Source organism: Geotrypetes seraphini, chromosome 8, assembly GCF_902459505.1.
Source record: "Geotrypetes seraphini chromosome 8, aGeoSer1.1, whole genome shotgun sequence".
In the NCBI taxonomy this organism is placed as follows: Eukaryota; Metazoa; Chordata; class Amphibia; order Gymnophiona; family Dermophiidae; genus Geotrypetes; species Geotrypetes seraphini.
The window spans coordinates 77,235,130-77,255,122 of NC_047091.1; the positions used below are offsets into that span (position 1 = coordinate 77,235,130).

The 19,993-nt window shown below is 39.6% G+C and overlaps 1 protein-coding gene across 7 annotated transcripts in view; it reads left to right on the top strand.

Annotated features, from left to right (window-relative positions):
- The window catches only part of MARK2 (microtubule affinity regulating kinase 2), a 360,912-nt gene that overhangs the window by 263,748 nt on the left and 77,171 nt on the right, over nucleotides 1-19,993 (top strand). For all 7 annotated transcript variants that reach the window (XM_033954141.1, XM_033954139.1, XM_033954140.1 and 4 more), the window contains exons 12-14: nucleotides 7,133-7,265; nucleotides 8,610-8,788; nucleotides 9,233-9,330. In XM_033954141.1, the coding sequence (XP_033810032.1) occupies nucleotides 7,133-7,265; nucleotides 8,610-8,788; nucleotides 9,233-9,330 (410 nt within the window). The remainder of the gene's footprint in view (nucleotides 1-7,132; nucleotides 7,266-8,609; nucleotides 8,789-9,232; nucleotides 9,331-19,993) is intronic.

Consider the following 19,993-nt stretch of genomic DNA (forward strand, 5'->3'; position numbering starts at 1 on the left):
GCTCTCAAGGCTTTTCAGCATCTTGTCGACAATCAAGTACTCTTATTTCGCACAGACAATCGAGTAGTGATGTACTATATCAACAAGCAAGGAGGCACAGGATCTTCTATGCCAGGAAGCTCAAAAGATTTGGCTTTGGGCGACCGCTTGAAACATCTACGTGAAAGCAGGCTACATTCAAGGGGAGCAGAATTGCTTAGCAGACAAGCTCAGCAGAATTCTTCAGCCTCACAAATGGACTCTCAATTCTGTAGCTCTCCATCCCATCTTTGTTCAGTGGGGCATTCCTCAAGTGGACTTGTTTACATCTCCCCACAACAAGTTGCCCCAGTTCTGCTCCAGACTTTACTCACCTCATTGTCTGGAGGCAGATGTGTTTCTGTTGGATTGGACATGCAGGTTTCTCTACACGTTTCCACTCATTCTAAAGACTATTTTCAAAGTCAAGCAAGAGTCAGCCACCATGATTCTCATAGCTGCTTGGTGGGCCTTGGTTCTCCCTTCTACTTCAGCTCAGTTCCAGAGAACCCATGCCTCTGCCGATATTTTCATCTCTTACGCAGAGTCAGGGTGTGCTGCTACATCCCAACCTTCAATCTCTACACCTGACAGCTTAGTATCTCTCAGGCTGAGTGCAGCTGAGCTTCATCTCTCTCAGCCGGTGCAAGTTATTCTAGAAGCCTCCAGGAAATCAGCCACTCAACAATGTTATCAGCAGAAGTGGACGCATTTCTCCTCCTGGTGTCTTCGTCATCATTATGATCCATAATCCATTTCAGTGTCACTACTCCTGGATTACCTTCTTCATCTGTCTGATTCGGGTCTCAAGTCTACATCTATCAGAGTCCATCTCAGTGCTATTACAGCTTTTCACCAACCAGTGGAGGGTAAACCTCTCACTGCTCATCCTTTGGTCTCCAGATTTATGAAAGGACTTTTCGATGTGAAACCACCTCTCAAACCTCCTCCAATAGTCTGGGACCTTAATGTAGTTCTTGCCAAATTGATGAAGCCTCCATTTGAACCAATGTCTACGGCTCATCTCAAGTATCTCATCTCACTCACTTCTGCCAGAAGAGTAAGTGATCAAGCATTGGTGGCAAACCCACCTTTCACTGTGTTCCACCATGACAAAGTGGTTCTACGCACATATCCAAAGTTTCTGCTTCTAGTGTTTTCCCTAAGCTTCACTCTTCATTCTGGGAAAGCGGCTCTTCATACTCTGGATTGTAAGTGGGCTTTGGCTTACTATCTTGACAGAACAAAGCCGCATAGAGCATCTCCTCAACTTTTCGTCTCCTATGATCCTAATAAGTTGGGGCATCCTATTTGTGAGAGAACAATTTCCAACTGGTTGGCTTGCTGTATATCGTTCTGTTACGCTCAGGCTGGACTTCAACTGGAGAGTCATGTCACAGCCCATAAAGTTAAAGCTATGGCAGCTTCAGTAGCCTTCCTTAGATCCACTTCTATTGATGAAAAGTGCGAAGCTGCCACCTGTTCCTCGGTTCACACATTCACCTCACATTACTGTCTGGAATCATTCTCCAGACGAGATGGGCACTTCGGCCAGTCAGTGTTGCAAAATTTATTTTCCTAAAAGGCCAACTCTCCCCCCATCCCATTTTGGTTAGCTTGGAGGTCACCCACATGTAAGAATATGCTGCCTGCTTGTCCTGGGATAAAGCACAGTTACTTACCGTAACAGATGTTATCCAGGGACAGCAGGCATATATTCTCACAACCCACCCACCTCCCTGGATTGGCTTCTTAGCTGGCTTACTAAATTGAGGGACCACAAACCTATGTTGGGCAGGAAGGCACTCGCACATGCGCAGTGTAGGCTATCGCAAACTTTCTGAAAGTCTTAAAGTGGCGATGCACTTTTAGTGTCCGTACTGGGGCTCTGTCAGTGACGTCACCAACATGTGAGAATATCTGCCTGCTGTCCCTGGATAACATCTGTTACGGTAAGTAACTGTGCTTCCTGGATTAGCCTCTGTTGGAAACTGAATACTAGGCTAGATGGACCATTGATCTGAGTATGGCTATTCTTATGTTCTTATTTTAGTTGGGTATGATGCACAATTTATGAGTACTGGTTGCTGTTATTCTCCTGCACCACCTGTATCATTGGGTGTGTGTAGTTTCTGAGATATCATGTGAAAAATAACTGCAGCAAAACTGAAAACTATTAGTTTAAAAATGTACTAACTGATGCCTCAAATCTACAAAGATCATAGCCACCAAAATTAAGTTGTAAAATACAAAAAGAGAACCAAACCTAGGACTTTCTAAGAGGAAAAAACTCATCTGAACAGCTAAATCAGACAAACATGAGGATGATGTCATCTGACAGTCCCTCAGAGCTCAGAACCAGAAGAATGTAAGCATGTTTGTACCTTCCCACACATCACGCACCTCAGTTAGTATGCAGCTTAAAATCAACTCCCTGGGAAGTGAGAACGACAGTGTCTCTGATTTATCTTATGATCTACAGAGAACATCTGTTACAGTCAAACCACACTATACTTCCTCAGGGAACAAGCAGGATAATCAGCCACAAGTGGATTCTCCCCAGCTAAGGGTTATTATAATGTATGCATTTTTGGGGGGAATAAAAGTTGTTTACAACTTGAGTATTTTTAGAGGTGACACACATTAGGATTGGCAGATTAACAACCAAGATTTCTTTAGATTTAAAATGCTATGGAATTCACTACATCTGTCTTGGTGGGGGAGAGTTCAAACTATTAAAATGATGATATTACCTGTGGTTTGTTATCAGATGAGAATGTTACCAGTTTTTTTAAGGGGTCCTTTTATAAAAAGTTAAACAGTATTCTTACAAAATTTAATTGGCTGAGCAAAACTCCTAGAATTGCTTTAGTATCTTTACAAAAACCAATTGCGGAGGGTGGGGTAAATTTTCCCAATTTCTATAGGTATCTTCAAGCGTATATATTGCGCCAGGGTATGTATTGGGTCCACCCAGAGCTCATTGATAATACCCCAGATTAGTTATGGTTGGAATGGCGACTCATGTTCCCTCTACGTTTATGTCATGTTCTTGGTATTAAAATGCCTAGATTGTATAAAGAAAACAGAATATTTATGGATACATGGAAAACTCTGCGATATGTTAGTAATTTAACATCTATTCCAGTCTATAAATCGACAAATCAAACTATATGGTTAAACTCCAAGATTCAAATTGGCGGATTTAAGGTCATCTGGAAGCATTGGATGATAGCAGGTATACGGATTTTAGGTGATGTTATTTCAAATGGTAAACTGCTTGACTTTTCACAGTTGCAACATAAATATGGCCTTAATAAATCACAAAGCTTTAGATGGTTGCAACTGAAGCAGGCCATTCAGGCAGGGTTCCCTGAATGGAAGAATCTTAATATGCAATATAGTTTAGAATTTTTATGCTTTCAGGTGGATTTCTTGGGACACCAGGCCGCACAGTGGTATAAATTGATAAACAGATTTGTAAATAAATAACCTAAAAATGGACTTAGGGACATTTGGAGCATTGAGATCAAGCATCAAATTACTGCGTCTCAATGGCCACGAATTTGGTCTTGGAGAATGAGATGTACGGTGTCTGCATCTATGAGACAAACTTGGTTTTTCCTTTTACATAGAACATTTTGGACCCCAGTTAGATTACAGAAGTTAAATAGCTCTAAGTCTAATAGATTCTAGCATTGTAATCTTGAGATTGGGACATTAGATCATTTGTTATACTATTGTCCCTTTATTTTGGCCTTTTGGAAATCAGTCTGGACCCAAATTAATTGTTTATTAGAGAATCCTGTGGCTTTGTCATATGACACGATTCTATTTGGTATGTCAATGAGAACAAAGAGCCAAATTTCATCAAACAATAACAAGCTTTTATTGATTATGACAGGAGTCACCATGCAACATATCACGCATAATTGGAAAAACTGGAGCAGGCTTAATAACAGTTTTTGGTGGAACTCATTGTGTCACATCTATAAGATGGAGAGAACAATAGCCATACAAAAAGGGAATTATAAAAAATTTGAAGAGATATGGGGGCCGTTGACAAATTATTGTAATGAATATTACCATTTTTCCATTATATAGTACAATACAAGTGAAGAGATAAGAGGGAGGGAATTCTGAATTTTATTAGATGTTTAGATCAGTAAAAAAGAATATTTCATAAGATATATTTGATTACATATGTTATGGTAGGGGTGGGAGGGAAGGAATTAAATTTTATGTATTATTGTTAAAGATGACAGAAATTCAAGTGATGTATTTAATTTCAATTGTCAATTTATTGATACACTTGTAAGATGTAAAAATGAATAAAGATTTTTTTTTAAAGATTTAAAATGCTATCTATAGAAAAATTTAATTAAAAACTACATGCCCTACTGTGCTGATCATAACACATGATCCATGTAGTTTTTTATGTCATGTAAATTTGTGCAATGAGGACAAGGTGACAACAATACAATGTAATACAGATACAATAGAAACATGATGGCAGATAAAGGCCAAATGGCCCCATCCAGTCTGCCCATCCGGAGTACATCCTTCCTGCCTCCCCCATGTACCTTTTTGAATCCCTGGTGGTCCAGCAGTGTACTGGGCAGGAGTGAGCTTTCTGTGCTCCTGCCCCACACTGAGCCCCTCCCTGAAAAACTGCCTCAAATTCTTATGGCCGAGTGGTGTACTAGGCAGGAGTGAACTTTTTGCATTCCTGCCCGGCCCTGAGCTGCTCCCTGAATAGCTGCCACCAGTTCTCATGAGTCCTGCAAGAACTGGTGGCAGCCATTCAGCGAGCGGCTAAGTGCCGGGCAGGAGCATAAAATGCTCACTCCTGCCTGGTACACCGCTGGACCGCAAGAACTCACAGCAGTCATTCAGAGGGGCTCAGCGTGGTGCAGGAGAATGGAAAACTCGCTCCTGCCCGATACACTGCTGAACCACCAGGGATTCAAAAAGGTACAAGGGGAGGTAAAAAATAGAATTTTCAGAGTCAGCTGGGACAGGAGGGATCCCATCTGTCCTGGCCCACCAGGTCATAAGGCAAGCTGGCGGAGACCTGCAACAAGTCCGGGATGGGGGCGGAGGGCACTGACCCAAATATCAGATGAGACCCCCCCCATTTGTGGGCCATTTTTGGAGCCCAAAAATCTCATCTTATATTCGAGTATATATGGTAATTAAAATAGAGAGAAGACTTGATAAATGCTTGGCAGTTGTTTTATTGCAAAGAACTATGGAATATCGTAGAAGGGATGGGAAGAGACCAGGAGAGAGACATTGAGGTAATAGTATCTTCACAATCTCAATGTGGCAGAGTGGTGGGGTAAGATAATATGCAGTGCAAAAAGGATGCTAGACTGCACAGAGAGGCATGATGCAGAAAGGAAGAGGAGATAATGTTCCTGCTTAGGTCTTTGGTAAGGCCTCATTTGGTTCAATTTTGGACAGCCATATCAATAAAGGCATAAAAAAGCTATAAATGGTGGAAAGAAAAGCAACCAAGATGGTACAGTATCTGCATTGAAAGGCTTGAGGACCTAATACCTTAAAATGATAAGGAGATAACATAATATATATGTCTGAATACTTGAAAGGACTTAATTCACAAGAAAAGAGCCCTTTCTAAAGGAAAGGTAGCTGTAGAACTAGGGTTATGATGTGAAGCTGCAAGGAAGGGAGAATGAGAAGCAACATCAGAAAATATTTCTTCATGGAAAGGGTAGTGAATACCTTATGGTCTTCATGTCCTTTTTTTGTGGCTCTGTGAGCTCTTGCTGATGTTGCTGAAGTCTGTTGAGGTCTTAGCAGCTTTGGGGCCATTAGAATATATGACGGACTGGACTGAGTCTCCAGCAAGAGCAGGAACGGACCTGGACTATTTGATACTGTTAGATGCTGTGTTTTAGTGGCTAGAAGGTAGCATACCTCAAACTGCCCTTGAGGGGTGGGGGATTAGAAGAGATGCTGAGGTTCCTTTTTTTGTGACCTGATGTATTCTCTATTTTTGTTTTTCTGATCTGATGCCTCCTGCTCTTAAGGTCTGTATTGCAGGTTGAGAATGTGTGCTTGCCTGTCTCATGGGTCCTTGACCGAACCCATTGGGTAGGAGTTTCAGGGTCTTCTACTTACAGATACCTCAAATTGTCTGTTGGGGAGGAAAAGAGAAAGGCCATAAAGTTGACAAATGTAACTTTATATTTAAACAGTACAGTGGTTCCTTTAGTTTCTCCCCCCCCTTCCCCTGTGTGGAGTAGGGAGTACAATTAAGACTGAGAGGGAGGAGTGATGTAGGAGTATAAGAACTCTCATTCATATGTAGAAGTCACTGTCACATCGGAGGAGCAACTGTGTCTTCTTATTTTATCATGTAACTTCATTACTCTCCTTTCCTTGGGACATCAAGGCAAATCGAGTCACAAATTTTTCAAGTAATAGATAGAAATCACAGAAATGACAATGTTAATTCACCCACAACTCTTCTCCTAGTGCCTCAATTCCACACCTCTAATAGCCTAAGCAACTAGAAAAGTCTGAATAAATAGCCATGCTTATATTATTTGAGGTGCAGGAAATTAATTTCAGTCCTCAGATCACCAGCAATAGACTGCCAAAGCAACAGTGCAGAATACCTGTATGCTGCAAGCCAGGTTTACTTTCTTAATAATGTGACCACATATATCTGTGTATGGAGAAGCAAGCAACCTTTTTTGACAAGTTGCTTAAATCATTAGTTTAATTGTTGGAAATCTTTTGTAGTGTTCAGGATCACACCTAACAGATTGTGACTCCCAAACAGATAAATCTCTTTGGTTTATCATTTTGGTCATGACTTTCTATATCATCCCTATCGTGATGTCCGTAGGAGTTAATCCAATTTTTTGGAGGCCCTTATCAATGTTAGGAAACTCCTAACAAGTAAAACACACCATCAAGTCTGCTTCCCTACATTGGCTCTTAAAAATTGTTGAAACCCCATGTGGTCATAACACAGGGCTTGAGGGATGGGTTTAGGACCAGAGAAATTGTACTTTAAGCAGCATGTTGTGAAAGGAGAAAATGGCCCCTGCACCACTCACACGGCTTTTTTGCCTTTCAGCTGGACAATGATAATATCACCATAAAACAGAGACCAGCACAAGACCTGACAAATAGTTCAGCTCCCTCCCCCTCACACAAGGTACAGCGCAGTGTGTCAGCGAACCCAAAGCAGCGAAGGTTCAGCGATCAGGGTGAGTAATACAGCTCGGGGAATATCAAACATCAAGAAGAAGCAAGTCTGAAGTGGTGGTGAGTGGAGGCTAATTGTCCTAGTTAGGAAATCTGTTGAGCCCCAGCCACTCTCCCCTGCAACATGAGCAATTGCAATACTGCCTGGGGTATTAGGTTAAAGTACAAGCATTACTTCATATGTATATCTGCATATTGTGTTTCGCTGAATGTCCAGCTCTCTTGATTGTAAACCGCCTAGAAGTCGCAAGATTATGGCGGTATAGAAGAATAAAGTTATTATTATTATTATTATTATTATTATAAATCTACATATGATCACTCACTGATATAGTCTATGTTTGGCAGATAATAGCAAATATTATGCTGCTTAAGTGAAGCCCTGATGCTCTAAAGCTTTCCATGGCAGTTAGAGTCATTAAAACAGGGTTTTCTGTGGCTGCAACCTCATCGTAATAGCCACTGAGAATCCTATGCTAATACGTTACAAGGAGCTCATTAATATTCTAATGAGCTCTCATTGTGATGCACTAAAGGGAACAATGAAGAATCGAACCTGAAATTTTCCGGCAGTTCTGGTACTGCCAGTAGCTGCTGAGCATGTGTTGTGTGAGCACATAACACGCACAGCAGCTGCACCCCATAAAAATAATATAAAACAGGGCTGTGGCTCCCCCTGTTGCCATGACCCCCAACCAATGACCCCCATACCTTCTATTGAGGTCAGAAGGAGGAATTCCCAGTCCCTCCTGCTCCCGCCCCCATTGACCCTTTCTACAACCCCGGCCGACCCCTCTCCCCCCCCACACACACACACCTTTTCATTTAAAATGTGGCATGAGGGATGCCCTCTCCCTCCTACTTTGGACCACCTCTTCAAAATATCAGGCTTTCCCTTTGCCTGGTACATCTTGGCCTTGGGTAGCTGAGTCAATCGGGGCTGTAGGCCCCTCCCAATGCTTTCCTGGATGCAACTGAGAAGGTCTGCCATTTTGAAGAGGTGGGCCTGCCAGCAGGAAGAAGTGAGCATCCCTCCTGTCCTGTTTAAGATACGGGGTGTAGTGGGTGTCAGCCATAAGGCCAGGTGGGGGGTGTCAGCCGTACGGCCAGCCTACTGGACCACCAGGCTTTTATAGAGGGGGTAGAGCTTGGCGGCAGTGGGAGGGAGAACAGGGGTTGGAATTGGGTAGTTCCTGCTCTCCCTGTCGGCTTAGCTGATGGCAGGGGAATCCCAAATCAGCTGAGCCAGCAGGAATCCCCAAAGCTGCTGATCATGTCTTTTAGTCAGGATGAATGTAGGTGCAGTAACCAAAGAACTAAGTTTGTGTGTGTGTGTCTTGTTACAGCTGGCCCAAACCTTCCAACCTCCAATTCCTACTCCAAGAAAACACAAACTAACAATGCAGAGAATAAGCGCCCTGATGAGGAACGGGAGTCCAGTCGCAAATCCAGCAGTACCGCCAAAGTTCCAGCAAGCCCTCTTTCTGGGCTAGACAGGAAGAGGGGTACCCCCACACCCTCCACAGTGAGTCCATAGTTTTTTTTTCTTTGAAGGGAAAATCTCTGGCAAAGTCCTGGCCATTTACTCTAAGAATAACCCTGCTTGGTCATTTTCTGTGTCCATGCTTTCACAGCTAGAGAAGGTCCTGCAAGCATTTTTTTAAAAAAAAATTTTGACAGTAGGCACATGCAAAGGAGATAGTAAGGAAGTAATATGGTTTTTCATTGAGAGGGGGAAAGCATTTCTGTACATTTACACCCCATTTTTTGAAGACAATACCCTCTTATGCTGTTATCCTTCTATTGTCTTTGTTTTCCCTCTTAAATATCAGCATCATTAAGTTCCTGTTACACTTTATCATAGGACACCCCCCAATCTTTATTGAAAAATTTGGATTGAGTGGAATGTGTTGGTCCTTTTGCATATGTAGCCATGGTCCATGTGTTTCCTCTCCTCTCTCCCTTACAGAACAGTGTTCTCTCCACTGGCACAAACCGCAGCCGAAATTCACCCATGGTGGAACGGGCAAGCCTTGGGCCAGGCTCTGTGCAGAATGGCAAAGACAGGTAGGATGTTAATGCAACGTGCAGTAGCAGAGACCAGCGGGGTTTGCAGAGCCCAGGTATGTCCAATGGCTGCTCTGTAAATTCCTGTTAGGGAGTTTTAGTACAGGGAGCAGGAATAGTCAAAACCTGAAAGGTACTTTGGATCAACAGCTGGCAAAGTTATAGGGAGGGAAAGGGGTTTTTTTCCCTCTTTAAGTCAGTTAAAATCATCTTGTGTTCCCATTGATAGACTGCTTTTGCTGGATCTGGGATGTCATAATGACTCATGTTTGTATTTTATGAAAGAATATTGTCAATATGTTAGTTTCTTTGTATTATACTCTATTTTTTTTTTTTAATTTCTTTATTCTTTTTCAAACTTACATCAAGTGCACAAAAAGAACAACATGAAATACTATCTTACAACACTTGAACATCATACATTATATTCTTAATATGTAAATTAATTAAAAACCCTCCCCCTCCCATCTTTCTATACAATCATTAAAACTATCATATTCCTTCAAAATTTCAATTTTGCTACATCTTATCTTCCAATCTCCCCACCCCCCTATGTATATTATCAAAGAAAAATGATGCCTATTCACTACAAAAATCAACCATCAATCTCCATATCTTTAAAAAATTTTTATAACTTCCTTTCTGTATTGCAATTGCTCTTTCCATCTTGTAAATATGACACAGGGAATTCCACCAAAACGTATAATTGAGATTACTATAATTTTTCCAGTTGTTAGTAATATGTTGCATAGCAACACCCGTCATTATCATCAAAAGCTTATTGTTATGTGCTGATAATTGACTTTTTTTCCTCATAGACATACCGAACAGAACAGTATCATATGATATTTCCACATGATTTTCCAATAAGCAATTTATTTGAGACCAAATTGAATTCCAAAAATTCCTAATGCAGGGGCAATAAAAAATTAGATGATCCAATGTCCCCTCTTCTAGATTACAGTGCCAGCATCTATTAGATTTAGAGCTATCCAACTTTTGTAAACGAACTGGGGTCCAAAAAGCTCTATGTAATAAAAAGAACCAAGTTTGTCTCATAGATGCTGACACTGTACATCTCATTCTCCAAGACCAAATTCGTGGCCATTGAGAAGCAAAAATATTATGCTTAATCTCAATGCTCCAAATGTCTCTCAGACCAGTTTTTGGCTTTTTATTTAAAAATCCAGATAATAATTTATACCACTGTGCGGCTAGGTGTCCCATGAAATCAGCCTGGAAACATAGGAACTCCAAACTATATTGAGTATTAAGAGTTTTCCATTCAGGGAACCCCACCTGAATAGCATGCTTCAGCTGCAACCATTTAAAACTTTGTGATTTATCAAGACCAAATCTAATTTGCAACTGTGAAAAGTCAAGCAGTTTACCATTTAAAATAACATCATTTAAAGTTCTTATGCCTGCTATAATCCAGTGTTTCCATAAGATTTGAGCTCTTCCAATTCGAATCTTGGAGTTTATCCATAAAGATTGATTTGTTGATTTGCTTATTGGAATAGATGTTAGATTACTAATGTATCTCAAAGTTTTCCATGTATCAATCAAAATTCTGTTCTGTTTATATCTTCTAGGCATTTTTATACTAACAACATGAACTAAATGTAAAGGAAACATAAGACGCCACTCCAAATATAACCAATCTGGAGCATTATCATAGAGTTCTGAGAGGATCCAATACATACCCTGGCTTAAAATATAGGCTTGATGGTACCTATAAAAGTTTGGAAATTTAACCCCTCCCTCCTCAATTGGCTTTTGTAGAGATACTAGAGCAATCCTAGGTCTTTTACCCAGCCAAATAAATTTCGTAAGAATACCATTAAGTTTTTTATAAAATGACCCCTGAAAAAATATTGGTATCATACTCATTTGGTAACAAACTACAGGCAGAATCATCATTTTAATTGTTTGCACTCTCCCCCACCATGAAAGATGTAACGGATTCCAATGCTCACATACTTCTGTTATTTTTTTTAATAAAAGTTTTTCATTCTCCTTCAAAGTGTCTTCCAACGTCTTTTTTATCATTATACCTAAATATTTTAATCCCTCTTCTTTCCAGGTAAATGGAAAAGCATCAAATAAACCTTTAGTACAATGTACATTAAGAGGAAGAATCTCAGACTTATTCCAATTGATTTTATATCCTGAAAATTTTCTAAATGTATCAATCAATTCCAATAAACATGGAATGGTAGATTCAGGATTCCTAAAATACAGCAATATGTCATCCGCATATGCTGAAACTTTATATTCTCTATCAGAAAAGAGAATACCCTGTATCCCCCTTGCTTGTTGAATGGCCAATAACAAGGGTTCTAATACAATATCAAAAAGCAAAGGAGATAACGGACAACCATGTCTAAGACCCCTCTGCAAAGTAAACCGATCAGAGAAACTATTATTAATGTACAATCTTGCAGAAGGGGAGCTATACAAAGCTTGAATCATTTGAATAAATTCCGGACCAATACCAAACCAACCAAGTGCTTGATACATAAAAGACCATTCAACTCTGTCAAACGCTTTTTCCGCATCTAAAGAAATGGAAAAAACCGGATCTGCAATTTCTTTAGATAAATTTAACATATGAAAAGCCAATCTAGTATTATCAGAGGAGTGTTTTTTTGCCACGAAACCAGTTTGATGCATATCAATGATAAAAGGGAGAGCCTTAGCTAATCGTAAAGCCAAAATCTTGGCCAAAAGTTTACCATCCACATTTATTAATGAAATGGGCCTGTAATTTGCAACCAAAGTAGGATCTCTATTTGGCTTTGGCAAAACAATTGTTACTGATTCCGCCATAGTACCTGTAATACATCCCTTAGACAATTGGGATTTAAATAAATTTAATAATTGAGGTAATAGAGAAACTTGAAATGATTTGTAAAATTCCACTGTAAATCCATCCCCACCTGGAGCGGATCCAACTCTAAGAGATTTCAATGCCGTTTCTAATTCTTTTAATGATATAGGCTCATCTAAACTCCTTTTTATATGATCTGGAACTTTCGGACCAATAATTAAATTTAAAAAATCTATACCATCCTTCTCTTTACCCTCATAAGATTCAGAAGAGTATAGTTCTTTATAAAACTTTAAAAATTTACTTAAAATGCTCTCAATTTGAGAATGCATCTCACCTTTCTCATCTTTAATTGCAATAACTTTTGTTCTTCTTTTCTTTGCTTTAAGGTAATTAGCCAATAACCTACCCGCCTTATTTGAATTTCCATAATACAAAGTTTGTTGATAAAAAAGGTCCTTCCTTATCAATTTTGACGCTAATTCATTATAATTACCTTTTGCTTTTAATAAATCTTGTAAAGTGTCATGTTCCCATTTATTTATCAATTTATCTTCCAAAACTTTAATTTCTCTTTCTAACTTAGAATATTGATTCTTAATTTGTTTCCTAATGTAAGCAGAGTAAGAAATAATATTACCTCTTAAAGTAGCCTTAAAAGCATCCCAAATATTTTCCATTGAAATTTCTTCTGATAAATTATCTTGAAAATATTCATTAATTTTTAATTTTAATTCATCTAAAAATTTTGTATCAACAAGCAATGTGTTATCAAATCTCCAAATAGGTCTACTATACTCTTGCTGATCTATTTGAAGCTCAATCCATACACCCCCATGATCAGATATAATAATTGGGTCTATAGAAGCTTTTAACACTTGTTGAACTAAATGAGTTGAAACAAAAATATAATCAATTCTAGAAAAAGACTTATGAACTTGTGAACAAAAGGAAAATTCCCGATCATTAAAATGAAGAATACGCCATATATCTTTTAAATCACATGAATGTACCAAATTGTCTAACCCTAATGATTTTATATCTCTACAAGGTTTTTTATCTAATAATGGATCCATAACAGCATTAAAATCTCCAGCCACAACCAATTTGGAAGCAGCCAGTGGGAGTAACAATCTCTGTACTATCTTAAAGAATTCATTTTGATTCGAATTAGGGGCGTACAAATTAAACAAAGCCAGGGTATTATTTCCCATTCTCATCTCTACATGGACCCATCTTCCCTTTGGATCTGAACCTACCATTTTAAAATTAGCAGTACATTTCTTATTAATAAGAATAGCTACCCCTGCCTTTTTCCCATCAGCAGGAGCAAAAAAACAATTTTTCACCCAATTTTTTTGATTCTAATATAGACAAGTGAGTCTCTTGGATGTAATAAATATCCGCATTCTACTTTTTTAAGAATGCTAATATTTTATTCCTTTTAACCTGATGGTTGAGTCCATTCATATTTAAAGAAAAAATTTTAAAGTTACTCATAACCTTTTTTATAAGAATAATCTAACAAAAATAAGTAAATCAAATTGTTCCACAGTTCCTGAATATGCATCATTTTCCAAAATTCTAATTTTTTATACAAAACCTTATACCTGTAACCCCAACCCTCCCTATCCCACCCCCCACCCTTATTCATCATTGAGAACTTGAAAACGCACATTTGATGGTAAGTTCTGAGATGTACCCCACAAGCTTAAACATTGCAAATAATTATATCAATATAATAAACCAAAAAAGAATTGAGTGCATATATCATTCATTAATCAGCGATTATTACATATCCTTAAACAAGACATAAAAATCATTATACTACATCTCATACATTTTAATTTCATTCAAATGAAATGACATATATATATTAGATTATTAAAGACTCATCTCTCAAATTAACTCTTCTTAAAACTACAAAGATAAGTTAAATTAATTAATTTCATTTGAAATAAGGAAACCTATTTCTCTCAATTCATTTCCTCCCTAATATAATACCATCTTTTGCATCTTATTTTAATTAACTAATATGTGTTATCTTCTTTTAAACTCTTACCACAAAATGATATCATCTTCCCATCCATAACATAGATTCCTCAATATAATGAACAGAATAATTATATAATACACATCTCTCAAAAAAACAAATATGTTATCAGAATTCTCATCTAACTCTTCATAAAATGCTGTCCAAAGAACAAACATGCAGTGTTCTTAATATATTTCAAATTCTAATGCACTTGTAATACTTCCTTGTTTTCTGTGACCCGGAAGTAAAGAAGCAATCCTTGGACTAAACCATTATCTCATATAAACCCTATTGAGACTATAAGCTAAAAATAAAACAAAAGAAAGCAAAGCAGCAAATGATACTAAAACAACTAAACACTTTCCATATCATTGTATTTTCCCCCACTTTTTCATCTCAAAAACTGAGAGATACTCAGAACATTCCTTGTTTGTTGCTGTAGTTCCATCTTATTTTTCACCGATCATTTGGGCTCTTCCAGCACTGCTGCAACATAGCATTATGAAGACGGATTGCCAGGAACCATTCTCCAAGTAAGAAGCACAATGTAAAGTTTTTCTTTGTATATTCCTAAGAATGTTCCTATATGCCCCTAAATAAATCTTCAGCGTTTTTATTAAAAACATGGCACACCATATGGCACATTTAGAACAAGATGATATAATAGAATCTGCACAGAAAGAAATTCTCTAATTTACATATCTTCCTCCTTCTTTCCAAGTATTCCAAATAGAATGTTAACTAATATTACTGTGTGTTTGAGGACAGTTAATTCAGTTGAATTCAAAAAGGATTCCATTTCTCCAAACATAAAATAAACATATCTTAACTTTATCTTTTTACTTCCTTTTTTCTTCTTTTCTTTTCAATCCTTCAAATAAAAAAGTACAAGTCCATCGGAACTTTTTATCTTCATCTTATGATATCATCAAATGCTCACAATCATCTAAAAAGTCTTTCAATTTGTCAGGACAATCAAAATTCATGGTTTTATTGGCATAGGTTACCCTCATTATAGCAGGGTATAATAAGCCAAACTTAGCTCCTAATTGCCTCATTTGTGGCCGTAAATCCAACATTTTTTTCCTCTTATCAGCAGTGGCCTTAGCAAAATCTGGAACTATGTGAATTTTTGCGTCCTGACATTTTAAGTTCTTATTTTCTTTTGCAAGCTTTATGATTTCCATCACCTGTTGGTGCCTTAACAGCTTAAAAATCAAAGGACGTGGTCTTAAATCCTTGCCAACTCTTCTAACAGGAATCCTGTGAGCTCTTTCAAACTCTAAAGGAAATTTTAATTTGAGTGGTAAAATCTTAGGAAGAAACTGTTCAAGAAAGGTGATGGCATCATTATTTTCAACACCTTCAGGGAGACCAATAATTCTCAAATTATTCCGTTTTTCCCTGTTAATAATATCTTCCATTTCTTTAGAGAGAAATTCCACTTTTTCTTTATACATTTTACATTTCTTTAACTCAGCTTCATTTGCTGACATTCTTTTTTCCATCTAGTCCGTTTTTAGTTCAAATCTTTCCATTCTTGCTGTGAGACTTTTCATTTCTTCTTTCACCTCCTTCAGATTTTTAGCATTGTCAGAAACAATCTCAGTTATTAGTTTCAGTTGAGCAGAAATGTCACCATTATCCTCTTTTGGCAACGGCACTTTCGCAGGATCCAGCTTTGATCTTTTACCACCTCCACCACTTGTGCTAGCTCCTTCATTCTTCATCTGTTTATTTGTAGCCATAACCAGACTTGAAATCACTCAAAATCACTAAAATAAAACTAAATTAGTGACTTATTATTTCCTTCAGAAAGCTTGTGATATCAGAGCTCACTCAGCACTCAACCATCCAGCTGCGCTTCCAAGCCACGCCCCATTATACTCTATTTTTAATTTTGTTCATCTCTTAGTAATTTTAATAGGCGATTCATCAAACATATTAATAAACTTGAAACTTAAACTTGAAACTATTAGAAACACTGCCATCTCTTCAGGCATTGTTTAGGGCCTGATGTTCTTTTTATTTATTTCTCTTTATGAATTTATGGTTGGTTCTTACTTAATTCTGTTACGTCTCTTCCGGATTCCATACTCTAGGTCAGGGGTGCCCAAAATGTTGATCGCGATCTACCGGTCGATCGCAAAGGCAACACTAGTAGATCGCAGAGCCATTGTTCTCCCTAGCATTTCCCCGGTCACTGTCTCACCTTTAAAGTAGTGGAATTACGGCAGCCTGCAGAGTGAGCGTAGAAAACTGCTGTCAGCCTCTGTAGCACATTCCCTCTGCTGCTGTCCTGCCCGTGACATCAGAGGAGATGCGGGACCATGCTACTGAAGCCGACGGCAGCCTGCTACATTCGCTCTACAGACTGCCGTAATGAACTTTCAACTGTGGTAGGCCCAGAGGGAAGAACAGAGGTAAGGGATCCAGTCTAAGCGAAGCAACAGAGGTAAGGGAAGCAGTGGAAATAAGGCCCTGCACGTCGAGGTAAAATTGTGCCCTTCGCAAGGGCCCCGGTGGGAGGGGGATTGCCTTAGAGACGATGGATTGGAGGGAGGGAAGAAGAAATAAAAGGACCTTGAGGAGGGGTGGGAAAGCAGCCTTGAACCAAAAGGGAATGGGAAGAAAAGGCAGATAAGGCAGATCCTGAACTACTAGAGGGGTTAGAGAGGTTGAAACACTCTGAACCGAGGAGAGAGAGATGCCAGGCCCTGGGGAAGGGGTAGGCAAAGAGAATGAGAGACAAAGACCTGGACCAAAGGTGGGAGGACTCAAAATGTTAGCAGAAGGAAGATAGAAAGAGGGAGAAACCTGAAACAAAGGGGAGGCAGAAGAGGGGGGCAGATGTTGGACTATGGAAGGCCAAATACAAACACCAATTCAGTGGGTGACTTATTTACCGGCATGTTTAGTATGAAGTTAAACTATGACTCCCCAGCCTTGACACAAAGATAAGCGAAACGCGTTGGCAAGGGGGAATATTATCTTAATGCTTGGACAGCACTGGCGAACCATGCAGATCACAGATTGCATATTCTTAAATGAAGTTAAGTGGTTTAAATATTTAATTTATTAAAAAGATAAGTGAAAAGAATTAGAATGATGATAGTCTATAGAACAATATAAAAACAAAAATACAAAAAAATATATAAACATTTGAAATATGAGAGTGCCAGCAGGGATTAATGACGAATTGACAGACCGGATGAGTATCTTAAACTCTAAGGTCAATATCTGATATCCCGTTGCTACAATTCTTTTGTTGCATTTTTTATGAACACTCCTTAAGTCACCCACTGAATTGGTGTTTGTATTTGGATGAAAATATACTCTTAAATCAGTATATGTGAAGAGGAGGACTATGGAAGGTGCAGACAGAAGAGACAGAGGGGGAGAGATCCTGAGGAAGAACAGAGAGATTCAAGATCAGAACAGAGGAGGGAGACATGTTGCCAATAGGAGTGGAGGAGAGAGGAAGAAAAACTGGACTCCTAGAAGGACAGAGGTCTGGAGGTCTTTTACTAAGGTGCGCTAGCCCATTTAGCGCGCACTAAATGCTAACACATCTGTAGAATATAATGGTTGCATTAGCACTTAGCGTGCGCTAAATCGGCTAGCGCACCATATTAAAAAGGGAGTTGTTTAGTATTTTTATTGTTGGTAGAACATTTTGACTTGGTCATTATAAAAGTAGCTCGCAAGCCAAAAAGGTGTGGGCACCCCTGCTGTAGGTGTTCAATCCCTTCCCGCAATCAGGAAGTTGCAGAAACCTGAACACTTTTCTGAGCATGTGCTCCTCCTACTTTAGAGAGTGAGTTAGAGCCCCCTACCATTTTCAATTTCTGCAAGCAATCCATGCAGAAGTCTTTTGATCTGCTGTTCATATTTTTCTTTTTTCTTTTTTTTTTTGCTTAAAAGTTCATTTTTATCGGTAGCTTCAGTGTCTTGAGACCCCTTGCAGTGTCTTATGCTATGGAACCGGGCTGCTGCTTCACAGAGAAACTTTGCTGGATCTGTGAAATCAGCCTACTTGTGCCACCCTTCTCAAACTCAGGGTCCATTTCCCTTAGAGTTCACTTGCCCTCTGACCCTGTGAGGGGTTTAAGCGCAGGCTTTATGTGTGCTGAGTAAAAGTCCCTCCGGGTTTCAGGGTGCAGACTGCGTTTCCCGGTCATGTGGAGAGGTTCCGTAGGGGCGGAGGTTACAGTTGGAGTTCATTTGACTGGCAGTCCAAAGATCTTCATGTTTGGTCATATGAAGCAGTTGGTCATGTCAAGCAGTTTCTGAGGCAGAAAATATTTTTCCTCCATTCAGCTGCAGTGTAACAGAGCTGGCAGACAGGCACTTCACAGACTGTAAGTACACCTCCATTATGTCTTATGGGAGCTTCGGGGGTGGTTTGTGGAACTCTGTGAAACTCATTATTCAGAGTTTCTGAGGGTAGGGTTCAGGTCTCCCAAACCCCAATTAGCTATTTTATATTTTTGGATTTTCTTTATTTTGGTCGTTATTGATGCTAATTTGCTGGCAGTGGCCATCTTGGATTTTAATTGATCTTTTTTCTAAGCTTGATTCTGCCTCAAAACTCTTCAATTTTGTTGCAAATCGATTGGGATGGACTCCTCAGCCCCTAATCTGTTGACTGCATGTATGAATTGTGCTGAATTGGCACCAGAACAGTGTTTGTGTACTGCGTGCTGCAGCATACTGAGGGGAGGGGTGGGAGCTTCAGGCCTCGCCTCCTTTGGGTTCTCCAGGGCTGAGGAGTCTCACATCGATTGTGAATAAACTTATGGAAACACTAATCAAATGCCAATTGGATATGATCCTGAACGAGGAGAATCTATGAGATCCCCATCAACATGGTTTTACGAATAGGAAGGGAAGGTCCTGCCAGTCGAATCTGATCAGCTTCTTTGACTGGGTAACAAGAAAGCTGGATATAGGGGAGTCCCTGGACGTCGTGTACTTGGACTTCAGCAAAGCGTTTGATAGCGTCCCACACCGCAGGTTATTGAGAAAGATGGGTTCGATGGGACTGGGTGAAACATTAACCGCATGGGTTAGGGACTGGCTTAGAGGTAGACTTCAGAGGGTAGTGGTAAACGGTACCCTCTCCGATACGACGGAGGGCTCGGTCTTGGGCCCGATCCTATTTAACATCTTCGTAAGAGACTTGGCTGAGGGGCTTCGAGGTAAAATTACATTATTCGCCGATGACGCCAAACTATGCAACTTAGTAGGCAACCGCACAACAGATGAAAGCATGGTGCCCGACAAAAGCTCAATGCCCGACAGTATGACGCAGGACCTACTCCTGCTGGAGCATTGGTCAAAGACTTGGCAACTAAGTTTCAATGCCAAAAAATTCAAGGTCATGCACCTTGGCGGCAAAAATCCATGCAGGACTTACCCCTAAATGGTGAGATCCTAACAAGGACTGTAGCAGAACGTGACTTGGGGGTGATCATTAGCGAAGACATGAAGACTGCCAATCAAGTGGAGAAAGCTTCATCCAGGGCTAGACAAATCATGGGCTGTATCCGTAGAAGTTTCGTCAGCCATAAGCCCGAGGTCATAATGCCGTTGTACAGATCCATGGTGAGACCCCATTTGGAATACTGTGTACAATTCTGGAGGCCGCATTATCAAAAAGATGTGCGGAGAGTTGAGTCGGTTCAGCGAATGGCCACCAATATGGTCTCAGGTCTCAAGGATCTCCTGTATGAGGAACGACTGGGTAAGTTGCAGCTGTACTCACTCGAGGAACGCAGAGAGAGGGGAGACAT